The 15,863-nt window shown below is 45.3% G+C and overlaps 1 protein-coding gene across 2 annotated transcripts; it reads right to left on the bottom strand.

The window, feature by feature from the left end:
- Window positions 1-1,667: 1,667 nt before the first annotated feature.
- On the bottom strand, window positions 1,668-15,157 carry nr2f6a (nuclear receptor subfamily 2, group F, member 6a). Of its 2 annotated transcripts, XM_041992645.1 has the most exons (6): window positions 14,442-15,157; window positions 13,479-13,798; window positions 11,691-11,785; window positions 9,020-9,351; window positions 4,717-4,963; window positions 1,668-3,463 (listed from the first exon to the last, which is right to left on the bottom strand). In XM_041992645.1, exons 2-6 carry the CDS (start codon window positions 13,745-13,747, stop codon window positions 3,189-3,191), a joined length of 1,218 nt encoding a protein of 405 aa, XP_041848579.1. In that variant the 5' UTR covers window positions 13,748-13,798; window positions 14,442-15,157; the 3' UTR covers window positions 1,668-3,188. The 2 variants fall into 2 exon arrangements, with proteins under 2 accessions (XP_041848579.1, XP_041848580.1); XM_041992646.1 differs by having other exon boundaries at window positions 9,020-9,348; window positions 13,479-15,157.
- Window positions 15,158-15,863: the final 706 nt, after the last annotated feature.

Genomic DNA, 15,863 nt, shown 5'->3' on the forward strand with positions numbered 1-15,863 from the left:
ACTTTGGATAACCTTGCAGTGTCTGGGAACACAATTACACTTTTGGAGCCACCAGAAGATGATCCGGTTAGTACAGTGTCTCGAAATCACAGGCTTGGTATGTTCTGTGAAATCTTAATCCGAGTCCTCTCGCTGCATGTATACGGCAGGAGGAAGGCACATCTGCAGCTGCAGAATGCACGTCTGCAGATGAGGAGACTGTGTCGGTGGAGTCCAGAAGGTTTGAGGCATGTCAGTTTTATGGGATTGGCTTGCTTATTTATTCCATGAAGGATATGAAGTCAGTGATGTGGTGCTAATAGAAAATGTGTAGCAGGACCCGGATGCTGCACAGTCTCCTAAGCGGCCTGGTAACATTGTGAGTATTGGCTAAAGTACATCTACGTTATGCACAAATCCTGCTGTGCTAACTGACATTTCCTTTACAGACCTCACAAACTGTCAGAACGATTTATTCAGGGCACCTGGAGAGAGAGATGGAGCTGGCAGATGTTAAAAGCTGACTCAAAAAGAGCAAGCTCCAAGGAATGGAGCTGGATCTTGAGATTAAACGCCGGACACTCTGAAAACTGGACCTGGAAATCCAGTAACTGAAAATCTGTATCTCTCAATGACATAGTCATCTCCAAAGGCCAGGGGATGTGAGCTGTCCCTGAAGACTCGTTCACGTCTGAATGCTCTTCTGAGGATGCGGGCTTCCTCGTCCAGCACATCCTCTGAAAAAGGGAAAGCCATTATGAAGAGGGAACAGGTGAAGGGGAGTTGGACCTGAATATTCTACATTGCCCTCGTCACGGATTTCTTTGAATACACCTTTGTAACCTCATCCGCTGTGTTTTGTAATCTCAATTACTGCAATAAAACATATTTATAAAACCTCTGACAGCAATTTGACGAGCAGTCTTCATTAGCATAGCAATATAACACTTGGCCTGAGTAATAATACTACAACTCGAATCCATATAAAAAGGCTGCTGCGATTACGAACAGATTTGGATTAAATGTACAGTGACTGTATATGTAATATTTTAATACTGGATGATTAAAATGACGCGCCATACTTAGGAAGACCATGGACATGCTGTAAAACACATTAATTCCTCATAGAATTGACGTTGGACATGCAGGTAGTCGCTAGGATTAATCTTAGCCTGAGCAGTTAGCCTGGTCTGGAGCAGGCTAGCTGCAGCGGATAAATCACCACAGTAACTTGGCCGGGTTTAGTTTGAGCTGCTTTCATGCAACCGACTTAGGGCTAAATTCAGCCAGGATAACCAACATATCCCGGCTTAATCCCTTATCTTGGTTTCGTGCAATACCCCTCAGGAGTCTAAATAGAGGTCTCTTAGCAACATAGTAGTGATGGTGATGTTTTTATGGTGAAATGTGATAAATAATGCTGTTATCATGGATCATTGTGGATTTACCAGATAGAGTCTCTGAATAAAACTACATTTAGTGGCTGGATTGTAAACCTCCTGGACGGGATAGAAATGCCTGGAAAACTTCTGTAAATCAGTTATAGGGTTAAATATCCATCATAGTTTATCCCACAGAGCTACACACCACCGCTCCTGGTGGAGGAGGTGGACCTCGGGGAGATCTTTATCATTTCCCATACAGATGAAACTGCAGCACCTTCTCAGGAAGTTAAAAACAACATAAAACCTGTTGGATTCTTTTAATAACTTTCAGTACACATGAAATTTCTCAGTCCAGTAAAACAAAGGTAAGAAAAACAATTCATTCTTTTTTTTCTTTAAAGCCTCTACAAGGTGGTCGCTTGGCGTGGTGGATGGAGTAGCAGAGTTTCTCCATCTGGAACATGGAGTGTGTGCAATCCTGTAAAACCTCTTGAAATATAAATAGGAGGTAAATCCCGGCGAAAGAGGGCTCTCTCTTCATCTGCTCCTCACAGACTTTGCAGTTTTCATCCGTAACATGGTGTCCCATCGTTCACGGCAGGATGCCTGCAGAGAAGCATGAGCAGGAACACGTCCAGAAGCATGATACTTCCTTCTCCGTGCGCGAACAGATGGCAGAGGTATTTTCACACACAAGGTACCAGTAAAAGCAACACTTGAAAGATTAAATGAAACTTGAATTACATGATGGAAAATACGCTCAACTTAGAGACAGAAATCATCTGAACATGCAAAAGAGACAAAGTTAGCTCAATTTATATATATTTATATATGTACACGTTTTAATACAGTATTAACTTGTGTAAACGTACTTAACTGGTAGTTTTGGTTATAAAATCTGATCACCTGCTTGATTTGTGACATGACTGAGCCTCACATACATACTTAAAATTAATCTAACCAACCAACGCTGTTTAAAAGACAACTGAAAATGATTTAGGGACCTTTTTTCTTTTTTTTTTTAAAGACAAATGCTTGTAAGACTCATGATCTGCAGACACCCCCTCCACCCAACTCATACAGAATAAGGCGGCAGTTGTCAGAAAGAAGGCGATTCCTGGTGAGCTGATCTTCCAGAGGTTTGTGTTTATCAGACTAAAGCATTCACATGTCTTGGTGAGGTATTAGTCCATTCTCATGGAGCTTTTCTTCTTCTACTCTGCAGCCGCGGCGAGGCCTGTGAAGGCCCCGTTTGTGACGGAGACAGAAGGCAGTGCTGCTTCTCAGGCTGCAGATCAAACCCTCTCTGAGGAGGACGTGGTCCACTTTGGTCAAACTCCCTTGCTTTCATTTCTTCCTTGGCTTCAGTTCTGAGGAAAGAGAGGAAGTCTCCCTCCACAACGAAGCCCAGAACATGGCTGCTGGTCGGCACAAAAAGGAGTGTTGGAAAATCCGTCCCACAGTTTAGCTGTGTGGATGTAAGAGTGTGAGGGGGGGGGGGGGGGTGCTGGAACTGAGCCGTCATTAGTCATCATGACATGTGGGTGGTGACATGGTTGGCCATATCAGAGCGCAGCACGAAGAGCTGGTTTCTGTCCCAAGACCTGGCACCCTAACGACCAGCTGGCAAACAGACAGCTTCACCCCCCCGCCTCCCCGGAGGCTTGCTGTCATGAGAGGGAACTGAGCGGTTACAGTACGGCACACATGATGACGAGCTGGCACTGCGGTGTGAGAACCACACAGATGGACAGTGATGAGTCAGGAGGTTTCCTGTGGGTCCTTATCGTCATAATCCAAGACGGAGACCTCATCCGTCAGGGGCTACTGTCCCGGGACATACGGCCAGCTGATGGAACTTCCGGAGAGCTGCATGTCACGGATCAGTGTCTCGATGGGTGTTTTTCCTACCAGGCGCATGAAAAAGAGCTGGGAGATGAGGCTGGCGGAGACAGCGCGCAGAGCGGGCAGGCGCAAGAGGAGGCGGCCGAAGCGCTGTGGCTGGCTCGGGTACTGCATCCTCTCGTACTCCGTCAGAGCCACCTGGGCCTTCTCCTGCAGAGACTCCACGTGGACCGGGTCTGTCAGACCACAGGCGTCTAAACGGGAGGGAGGAAGAGGAGGCAGTTACTTAACAGTGTGGGCTGCTTACATAAAGAGTCGTGAGGACCTGAAGGTGAGCTGGAACACCAGTTAACATTAACATGAAAGGCCTGAGGGGAACATGGATAAATCTACAACCTCTTCATTTTCACACACTCTAAAGCAAACATTATATCCTTTTATCCTCTTTAAGACACTTTCAGTGCTTTTCACAGGCAGCCACTTATAAAAGAGTAAAGTCATGAAATCCTCGTTGCATTAAGATCAGAAGATGGTGCCGGAGTGGGTTCTCTCCTGAATATACATATGTATGTGTGTGTGTGTGTGTGTGTGTATATATATATATATATATATATGTAAGGTCACAGGGTCAACAGCAGTAAAGATGACAGAGTGGATTAAAGACCAAACTGGGCTTGGTTTTAGGTCCTTACAAACCATCTATGATACAGATGTTCTTTTTCTGCTGTGATCACAAAGTTAACCAATCACTGACCTCCTCTATTGTCTCCATGTTTGTTTTGATTACATCTTACAAATTTAACAACTATCTGGTCTGACTTCTTTAGTGCACATCCTAGTGGAATGCTGCAGTAACAAGAGTAGAATGTGAAGAATTAGGCTCGTGACAGGGCCTAGGGATTGGAGGTCAGGGGCCGGGGGCTGGAGGCCGGGGCCCTGGTGCTGGAGGCCGGGGCCAGGGGTAGCACTACATGACAGCACCTGGGTCCAACTGGACTCACAGTAGTCTGACTACCACTTAATGATGATGCCCATCTTGGTTGAATTCATGCTTTTGTTGTTCTTAATCTCAAATGTAAGTTGTTTGGATAAAAGCGTCTGCTAAATGAAAATAGAATAGAATAAAATAGAATAGAATAATTCTGAGGTACAATGCATGCAACATACTGTGAAGTTGAATTTAGGTGGAGGTAGAGGATTTTTTTTATGTTGCTTTTATTTGTACGTCACGTATTAATTTTATAAACGAGGTATCTGATTGGATGCACTTGTTAATATGACAAGATAATCTATTTTAAATGTTATCTTTTTAGATATTTGGGCCCAAAACAAACACATTTCTTTGTTTTCATTCAGACACATAAATACATGCAAAAGAAAAAAAAGAGCAAATAAAGCACATTTCCTTTTTAAAATGCAGCCCATCTCAGCCACTGCAGCCTGCTGCTCACACCTCAACCCTTCACATTAATCTCTGGAGTCAACCCTCATAAACAGGTATTCTCACCTGGTGAGAAGAGTGCGATGGCCTTGAGGCAGCTGTACTCTGCAGAATCCACCTGCAGCCTTGTCAGCTTGTCCACTTGGTCCTGGAACATCCTCACCTGGTCCATGAAGGACACCACGCGCTCGGCGGACATGGGCGAGGAGTGGAAGCCGGCGGCAGCCAGCAGAGGCGCCATGTGGAGCGGCAGAGCCGACTGGGCTGCGTTGAGAATGAAGAGCTCGCTCCAGCTCAGCCTCAGCAGGGCCACCTGACCAGGTCGAAAGCACATTTGTGATGTTGCCGGTTTTACTTTTGCCTCAATAAAGCATCTAATAACAAAGCTAAACCCCTTTTAAAGATTTAAGGCGAGACACGGTAGGCAACACCCCAGATTTCTACATCACTTGGTCAGTTTTTAGTCTGGTGTTTTTAAATAACATGTCTTATTCAGACTAGCAGAAATAAAACATCAGAAATAAATACTTTAGGTGTTTATTTCATGATACTTTGCACACATACCCAAATCTCTTCAAAATTCTCCTAAAGCTAGCCTTTAGCTCCGTTTGTCTTTAACGACGTGATCTCATCCAAACTTGACATTTCCACTTAGCAACTAAACTTATAGAAAAAGGAAGCGTATTTGTGCAAAAGACTAACTCTCATTGGCTGGGCTCAGTTTCATTGGTTCATATTGACATGCCCCCTCAAATTCCTGTTTCGCTTTTTCTTGATTATTATTTCAGAATAGGAAGAAAAATGCACATAAGAACATAATAAAACAACACCCCAAAACCCTCCCAAACCCTTGCTGTCACCACAGTCACAATAAAAAATATATAAGACATATTGCACATTATTATGCATTATTATTAGTATTGCAGTCACTCCTAATCCTAACATAACCATAAGCCTATATCTGATCAAGGCCTCTGAATCTGAAACTGAGTGGTCGGTTGGTCAAAGAAGGTTAGAAATGATTTCCATACCTTCAGAAATTTCTGTTCAGACCCACGTAAGGTGTACCTAATTTTTTCCAGTCTAAGGTTTGACATCACTTCCCTTATCCATTGAGTTACTGAGGGTGAGCCAGACTCCTTCCACTTGAGAAGGATAAGACGGCATGCCAATAGGGTACTAAAGACAATAACCCTATGCCCACCCCCTGGAAGCTGTAAGCCATCTGGAGCAATCCCAAAAAGTGATATATGGGGACGGGTCAATCCTAATTTCTAACACAGCAGATAATGCATCAAAGATGCCCCCCTCCAATATCCCTCCAGACTGGAGTAGGACCAGAACATATGTAACAGTGTTGCTTCAGTAGTTTTGCACCTGTCACCTGTGGGATCGGTCTGTGGGAACATTTTAGCCAGTTTTGATTTGGCACATGTGCACAATACACAACTTTAAACTGAATAAGAGCGAGACATGCACACATAGAAGAGGAGTGAACACGCTTTAAAACATTAGCCCAGATAGAATTGGTCATCTCCATCTGGAGGTCCCAATCCCACGCGTGCCATATCCTAGAGTTACAGGGGAGCTCAAGGGTGGAGATCTTTGGAATTATAGAGGAGATCGCACCTTTTTTCTTTTGATCACAAGACATAATATCATCAATAACATTACTTCACCCTTCACATAGCGCCTTACTTATAGATACCTAAAACATGGGTAGCTGGACAACTTGTTTGCAAAGTATAGTGTTTCCTAAACTGTGCATAGATTTTGAGTGAGTGGGTGACTACAGGCTTCACACAAGGCACACCTGACATAAGCTTGGAAGTTGATGTGGCTAAAAGGGCAGACAAGGAGACAGAACCACAGCAGTGATCTTCCATGCTGACCCACGCAGGGCAGTCCCCATCCAAATGATGGTGCACCCAAAATGTCAAAGTGTGCAAGTGAGCAGCCCAATAGTACATTTTAAAGTTTGGAGGAGCCATGCAACCATCACGCCTTGGTTTCAGTAAAAAATCTTTACGTAGACAGGGTTGTTTCCCATTCCAGACATACCATGAAATAGCTGAATGAAGCTACCAGGTCTAGAGGATGCCAGGGTCCATACAAAGGTTGAAATCACCCCCCATAATAAGCAAGTATGGAGTTAAATCCGGAATCAGAAAAAACTGTGGGTCATTAAAATTGGACGCATACATACAATCAACGCAACTTTTATATTGTACAATAGTCCTGTGACTATAATGGCCCGTTCACATCTACTAGAGCATGTGTGAACGATGCATCCTTACTAATCACTATGGCAACACCTTATGTCTTTGCCTGAAAAGTGGAGTGATAGAGCTGCCCCACCCATCCAGTTCTTAAACATGACTGGTCTGAGCATTTGAGGTGGATTTCTTGGAGAAAAGCTACCCCAACCTTTAAATGTTTCAGATGTGACAAGACATTCTTCCTCTTAACAGGGTGATTCAGGCCCTTGGCATTCCAACTTATAATATTAAGATCCATACTTGTTTAAATAAATAAGATCAGATAAAGTAAAGAAGTAACATTCTTTATGCAATGAGAAGTTGTTATCCTGAAAGCTGCAATGAGAAATACAAACAAAAATACAAGTGACAGCAAAACACACCTCAGCAAAACCCGACATCCCTCCCACAAAGGTGAATCTAGCTGTCTGAACGGACATCACAGCTACCCTAACATAACGTCTTCCAACTTAACGTCTGTCTAACTGGGAAGCCCCTGTCCCGTCATCAGTAATATAAAAAACTAAACAAAAAAGTGCCTCAAATTAGAATATTGATTATAAACATCATCACAGAAGCATTACACAGATACAAAGGTGAAATTAAACACGTCTGTATGCTGACAAGCAGTAGTAAGTAAACACAAGCCTCCGCTCGAAAACAACTTTAAAAGTGAGAAACCTGCCATTTAAACCACAGCAACCAGACGTCCTTTTCAAGAGGAAGAATCTCGGCTCCCTCAACAAATCTCTCCGCCTCAGCCACGGATCCAAACCATGTGCATCTGCATGCGTGATGCAGAGCCTCGCGGGGCACAGCAAAGCCAGTTTCAGCCCCAGTTCGTACAAAGAAGACATCACCATTTTAAACGGTGATTTGCTAGGTCCTGTGGATAATCCTCATAAACGCTGAAAACATGCCTCTGACAGACCAGCGGTTTTCTGCTCCGGGCTTCACGTACAAGTAGGTCCTTTGTTTGAAAGCGGTGAAAACTAAGCAGGACAGCCCAGGGCTCACCGCCCGGCTTCGGCTTTGCGGCCAGGCTGCGGTGAGCTCGGTCTAGTCCAGGTGCAGTAGGGAAAACCTCTTGGCCAAAAACCTCTTGTAAAAGCTGAGAGAAAAATTTGCTGGGTTGTGGTCCTTCAATATCCTCAGGTAGCCTAGAGTTCCTTAAGGCTCTGAATGCTGTAGGGCTGTCTTGGCTGACACGCCTCTGCAGCATCGCATGGACATCAGGGACAGTTCCCCTGGACTGGCAGACTGGGGTGGTGGTCCCCCTCTTCTCTTCTCATATATATACTTATGGAAAATTTAATTACACCTCAGCTGGGATTTCTACCTCCACCTCTGAAAAGTTTCTGTCTATGGCAGAACGTCTCCTCTCCAGGGTTTGACCTCACTGGGCAGGGCCTCTGGACAATGAATAATTAAGTGCGGGACATGTAAACGAAGATGGATTTCAGCCACCGGATCTATCAAGGCCCGATCAATCCTACACTGGATCGGTCAGATACGAAGATTTCATGAACCACACTCGGATCCAATCGTAAGATCGTTCCTGTGATCAGATGTGCTCGTTTCCACGTTCGTTTGAGAAATGAAGTTCAATGTGCAAAACATTCTATTGGCCCTTTAAATGGAGAATGCAGCCCCCAAAATTTTGGGAAATGTTTTGGAAATCCCTGCACTTTACCTACAAGCTTCCATAAAAACACCATGTCTGATTGTTGTTTCTATGAATCTGACTGGATCTGATGTCTGGAATAGAGTTTTGGAACAAACATGTAGTTTAAACTTACTCTGGGACACAAACCTCCACTTGAGCAGCATTTCCAGACACCAGACTTTCCAGTTCTGCTCCTGTTTGTATGTTGACTTTACTGAAGGTTTATTATATATCTCATTCAAAACCTGTATCATAAAGCATTTCAAACCCTTCCACTCTGATACGCCAACAAAATTCAAAAAGAACTTTGCACCTGCTTTAATCCAGGGGTTTAGCCTTTTTCCCCAGAAATGTATGCAAATTAGTGCATTTTCGGCAATACCTCATTTGCATATTGAAACAGAAATTTTAACATCTCGCCATAAAATGAAGTTTACCCACGAACCTGGTCTGAGACGGGCAGCTCGGGGAAGTAGGGGATGTTTCTGGCCCACTCCACGGTGCTGAAGAGCAGCCGAGCAGCCAGCTCGCAGATGTTATCAATGCCCATGGTGTTATCTGGGCCACTCTGCTGGTTGTACTGGTGTCCATATCTGCTGCTGGGGTACGGCTCCGCCCGAAGTAGCTGGGAAATCAGCTCCGACACCGGCTGGCCTCCACTGCTGCTGTTGTTGTTGTTGTTGTAGTACTCGGTGCCTCCCAGGCCGCTGCCGCCACCTACGGGTGTGATGGAGGGACTGAGGCTCGGCTGGGGGGGGATACGACCGCGCTGAACTGCTGTAGTTTGGTTGGGGGACAAGAGGGAGAGGAGAGGAGAGGAGAGGAGAGGAGAGGAGAGGAGAGGAGAGGAGGAAAAGGGGGTTTGAAAATGCCAAAATAGAAAATTAAAACTAAGTTGCATAAAATTTTTACTCTGTATTGAAATGTTAAATCTTAAAAATAAATTCTCTTTTAATTCTGTTTTCTTAGAAGCACTCTTCGTGAACACTGGAACAGGTCCACCTGCAGTCCAGACCTGACAGACGATGCTGAACCACATCCTGCATCCATCACAGCAGCATGGCTTCACAGGAGAAGAGTCCGGCTGCTGAACTGGCCTGCCTGCAGTCCAGACCTTTCACCAGTACACAACATCTGGAGCATCATGGAAGCAGAAATCCAGCAACCAAGGTCCAGGACTGTAGAGCAGCTAGAATCCTGCATCAGACCAGAATGGGACAACATTCCTCCCCTAAAACTCCAGTAACTGGTCTCCTCACTTCCCAGACGTTTCCAGACATGTTACAAGAAGAAATGCTACACCATGCTGAACACCACCCTGGAACTACTTTTTACACCATGCTGAACATCACCCTAGAACTACTTTTTACACCATGCTGAACACCACCCTGGAACTACTTTTTACACCGTGCCGAACATCACCCTGGAACTACTTTTTACACCGTGCCGAACATCACCCTGGAACTACTTTTTACACCGTGCCGAACATCACCCTGGAACTACTTTTTACACCGTGCCGAACATCACCCTGGAACTACTTTTTACACCGTGCCGAACATCACCCTGGAACTACTTTTTACACCGTGCCGAACATCACCCTGGAACTACTTTTTACACCGTGCCGAACATCACCCTGGAACTACTTTTTACACCGTGCCGAACATCACCCTGGAACTACTTTTTACACCGTGCCGAACATCACCCTGGAACTACTTTTTACACCGTGCCGAACATCACCCTGGAACTACTTTTTACACCGTGCTGAACATCACCCTGGAACTACTTTTTAGACCGTGCCGAACATCACCCTGGAACTACTTTTTACACCGTGTTGAACATCACCCTGGACCTACTTTTTACACCTTGCTGAACACCACCCTGGAACTACTTTTTACATCGAGCTGAACACCACCCTGGAACTACTTTTTACACTGTGCTGAACACCACCCTGGACCTACTTTTTACACCGTGCTGAACACCACCCTGGAACTACTTTTTACACCGTGCCGAACACCACCCTGGAACTACTTTTTACACCGTGCCGAACATCACCCTGGAACTACTTTTTACACCGTGCCGAACATCACCCTGGAACTACTTTTTATACCGTGCCGAACATCACCCTGGAACTACTTTTTACACCGTGCTGAACATCACCCTGGAACTACTTTTTACACCGTGCTGAAAATCACCCTGGAACTACTTTTTCTAGACATGTTGCTGTATCAGATTCACTATCAGCTCACATGGTGAAATGCCTCCGTTCCATCATCTGACATGTTGTTTATCTTCTATTGGAAATAAAAGATGGATGATTCTGGAAATCAATTAATTCTGGTTTTATTGACCGTTCACACGGCGTCCCAACTTTCTGGAAGCGGGGCTTATCCAGCAGTTACTATGGAAAAATCCGATTTAATTGAACATTGTCTGGTTCATTTTGGGACTTGGATACATTGAGCTCGTTCCAGCAAGCTGCAGCATCCTCAGGAGGCTGCTGATTGGCTGGCCTCTGACCGCCTGGGGAGACGCTACAGCAACGGGGGCACTATGTCAGCCTCCTTTAAGAACTGTGATCAGGAGGAAAAGACAACGTAAACACTCAGAGAGGATGAGTTTCCCACTTCCACCTGCTGTGAAAACATATTGTTGCTAAATTGATGGAGGACTGCAGAAATCCTGTAAGCATGCATTTATCTGCTGCTTCTGTCTGAGTGACAGCTGCTTGATCTCCACCACTTAACCTGAATCTCCATATTGGATTCTTCCGGATGGAGTCAGCTAAATCCAGAGGGTTGCTGCAGCTCCAAGCAAAGGCTTAAGGCAGTGGGACATAGATGTCTTAGCCTGGTATCCTCTCAGCCACTCTTACGCAGGAACTAGATTAAGCCACTTAGATGGCAGCATTGAGCCGACACGCATGGCGAGCTCAGCCATGATGGGGTGCAGGCAGTCAGCTGTGGTGTCTTCTCTGCACCCTGGAGCTGAAGAAGCCTGATAATATGGAAGGCCAATTACCACCAGACCAAGATTGATTTTCTTCTTTTCTAATGGCAGCTGATGGAGGGAACAGAAAGTCCTGTAAATAATTCCCCAGCCAACAAGCAGACAGATACCTTCTTTGCGCATGCCGACACGGAAACACTTCTTCAGGCGGCAGTACTGGCACTGGTTCCTGTGGTGCTGATCGATCTGACACTCTCGGTTCGACCTGAGAATGGGAACATATGCATATGTGGGAAATATGATTCACTGTCGTCCTGCTCCTGCAGCACCACCTTCATGCTGACTTCCTGAGGTTCCTGTGAGATCTGTTGCTGCCCGACGTGCTCATCTTACCTTCACCAGCCTGCTTTTCCAACAGATAAGCCCAAACATACCCACCTCATTACAGATGCAGAACCACTTTGTACGAGATGGCAGCATTATTTCCAAGTGGAACATTTTAATATGCACAAAGATTCACTTGGCGTCTGCAGTCTGATCCGAGGTTTCCTGTTACTGATTATTACGACTGCAGGATAAAACCAGCTTTTCCATCATGTGGCATAAAAGCAACTTTACGGAGCGTAAAGAGCTGACGCTGGTCTCATTCAGCTCGAAAACTGCTGAAGTTATTAAAAGTATCTTTATGAAACACAGTAAACTCATCTGGTCATCGTTACACGGGGCTGACACATAATGAAAGTAACCCTGAAGACTGGGGGGCTGGAATATGACAACGTACGACCTACATGTTACAGCTGACCTGAAGATGCTCGAACAGCTGGATCATCGCATTTATTCTCCTCTTCTCAGTGACGTGTCGGGGTGATGCCGGCTTCACTCAAACCTGATCTGGTTTACTGGATTTTTGGTGTTGTTCTAAACGACACCGTTAGCTTGTTTTAAATCTCATCTGAGGATTTTTCATCTTTTAATAAAGGAAACTCGGAGCCATGATTTTTATTTATGAATAATTTGGGTCATCTCTTCTCTCTCTGACTCATGGGAAGGAAACTGGCCATGAAACTGCATCGAAGGGCTTCCACATGAATCCCTTTTTAATTTAGTTTAGTTTAATATTTAGTCATTTTTATCCATCATTTTCCCTACATTCAACATTGTTGTTTTTCTTTTTGGAGGCTTGTTTTCTGTTTTTTTTATTAATTGTATTAAATATTTTTCATATTTAATCATATTTTTATTGTACTCTAATCTAGTTTTATTAGATTATGCTCCTCCGATATCTGACATGTGGATATTTTACAACTCATTTGGCTGACTGGCGATACCGCCCCCCAGACCAAACTGCAGCTTCCTGTGCTGTGGAAGTGAAATGCATATTCATCTGCAGACATCTGCGTGTTGGCCTGCTGGAAACGCAGACCCAGTGATGATGTGATGCTTGCTCAGTGTGTAAATAAGAAATCAAATGTCAAATTAAATCAGGACAAAACAAGTAACATACGTGCACCCTATCCTAGAAAACAGACCTGGGCCATGTTCTCCCTGCACCTGGTTATCGCATCAGTGGAATGGTCGATATCCCAGACTTAATGTTGAAGCTCATATCCATATTGTGCTGATACTATCATGCATACCAAATTTGTAATATTTTCCACAACGTAGACAGTTATGGGAGGGGGGTTGTTTAGTTTTTTTTTTTAAATATTTTTCCTACTTTCATCATCATTATTTGTCTATTTTTAATTCAATGACACGTTCATTATATTTTTTCATATATATCTTCCTGTTTGTCGAAGCCTCATATTTATTAACTCAATATTTTCCTCTAGCCTGTTTTATGACAGAGAGATCATCTTTAAACGCAGCACTCTCGTACTTCTCTACTTCAGCCAGCAGAGTCCTGAATGAACCTCAGGAACAACCAAAACAAACAACTCCCAGAATGCCTCGCGCACCTGCACGTGTAGCTCAGGTTCCGTCTGACGCTCCTCTTGAAGAAGCTCTTGCAGCCTTCACAGGTGAACACGCCGTAGTGTTTACCGCTGGACTTGTCCCCGCACACCACGCAGTCCACCACGCAGGCCTTGTCCTCGTCCCCGGCCTCCATGTCGCTGCCCACCGCCTGAGGAGAGCCGTCTTCCTCCTCCCCCCTCAGGTAGCCCTTTTCCCCCAACCCGTTAGTACCTCCATTGGGATCTCCCCAGCCCCCACTCACCATGGCCATCGCTTGGTTACCGAACCACAGCAGGAGAAAACGGACGAGCAACTCCGGTTGCTGTCAAGGTAGCAGGAAGAGAAGAAGAAAATAAAAAGCGGCGAGTTTCTGCCAGATTCGGAGTTTTCAGCGGGACTGTGCTCTCATTTATAAATCATGTTCAGCCAGATAATAACACGCGTATGTAGGTGGGGGTCCTCGAGCTAAATAAGGTTTAATAAGAAAACACGCGAAAACTTTAGTCCAGTCCACGGTGACCTGAAAACAGTTTCTCTGGGACAACTTTCTGCCTTTTTCCGCTTATATCAAACTCTGGTCCTCTGGAGCTCGCGACGGGCGAAGAGAAGCCTGCGCGTGAGCTGCCAGTCCAACGTCCCCGCTTCAGCCGGAGAGTCTTTAACGGGAGACAATGAGTCAAATATACTGCCCGACAGTAGAAAAGGCAAAGATTTAAAGGAAAACGACACAAGCTTAACAATTTTCAACGTACAGCTTCATATTTCGCTGTTTGTGTCACGCGCGCAGCTCCGTCTCTGTAGCAACAGTAATGGCTGAAAAAGGACCTCTGTTTAGCTCGCCTTGGCACATGCCTGGAGAGGATTTAACCCCCTCCTCTTAAAGTACCCCTCACACGGATTTATTTATTTATTATCTTGGCGGTTATAATTAATGTAAGACCTCCGGTAAAAGATACCGAGCTCACCTCGGAGTAAACGGCAACAACACGCCGCGTCTGTGGCTTGCCTCGCCGGAGAAGGAGCCCCTTGTTTGGCTTTAGATCTCCGGTCCATTCAGCGAGGCACTGCTCACCTTTTCTCTGGTGTTCCGCTTACCAGCAGCAGCATTTTGACCGGCTGTGAACATTTTCCAAACAAGCTAACTTCCACGCAACATCGCGTACTTTTTCCACCGGCTGTTTTGAGGCGCCGCCAGCCGCAGATGCTGCAATGTCGGCTGACGGAGCCGATGCGGACTGCCCTCTCTTCTTCCACAACACACCACCTCAACACAAGGAGATGCCCGGTGGTGGCGGTGTCCTGTGCGCTGCTTCCTTCCCCAAACACACAAAGAAGGACACAAACAAATAAATAAATGAAAACAGCGGCTCCTGCAGCTTCTCCCCCCGTCCTTTGTCAGTGCTTGCCCACCAAGAACTAATGACTCGCGGCCTTGCCCTGCGTGCTTCTTGAGCCTTTCCCTCCGGCTCAGGCAGACGGGAGGAGGGGGTGGAAGAGATGCCACAAATCAGATTATGACTCGAGGAAGTCCCCAAGCCCAACATAGGCAGGATTTTTCTATTTCCCCCCTTTTCGCCCCTCTTTATTCTCCTGTGTGTTTTCCTCCCGCCAGCATATGAATGTTGCTGAGAGTGAGAAATCCAGCAAAAAGAGGGAGGAAGCAGGAGCGTCTGCATGCAGAGGGGGAGGGGGCACGTCTGTGTTTGTGTGAGTGCTCCCAGGGATTTGACACTGCTATTCAAGCCCGGTGGTTACCATGGTGCTGGCTGCCTTATATGGCCATCAGAGTCAAAGAGCAAAGAGAATGGACTGTGTGAGGCAGCCTGCACACAAACACACACGGCTGAAGAATGTGGAGGATGTATATCTTCAGAGATGCAGAGAGCATGACCCCAAAGGCCTCAGAAACCACCCCTTAAATACCAGATCACCCTGAAGCCCTGCAGCACACACGCCTCTCATCTCTTGTCTTGGCCCTTGTCTTTCAGGGATTACATTTAGTTTCTGAATGTTTTCTGCTCATAACAATCTAATTAATGTGCATGCTTGTGTGCAAACTTGGTATCAGTCCAGGGGTGTATCCAGGAAATTTTTATTGGGGTGGCCAAGATAAGGCAGATCTTAGTGGGTTAGGGGTTTCCAATCAATACATACCACAAACTGCAATGTCCAGCCCATTTACATGACCACGAAATCAGATTTCAGGGAGTGATCAGGTAGTTCTTATCATTTAATCAGATCTGTCTACATGCACTTCTTGAATGCTATAGAGAAAAAAAAACTGGTTTACATTTTTCTGTCTATTGATGGATTTATTTTGGCGAAGCTGTCGTGCTGTGTCTGAGTGAGGTCGGTTACAGTGTAGCTGTCATCGCTCTCTGTGTGTG

Source organism: Melanotaenia boesemani, chromosome 8 (assembly GCF_017639745.1).
Source record: "Melanotaenia boesemani isolate fMelBoe1 chromosome 8, fMelBoe1.pri, whole genome shotgun sequence".
Taxonomy (NCBI): Eukaryota; Metazoa; Chordata; class Actinopteri; order Atheriniformes; family Melanotaeniidae; genus Melanotaenia; species Melanotaenia boesemani.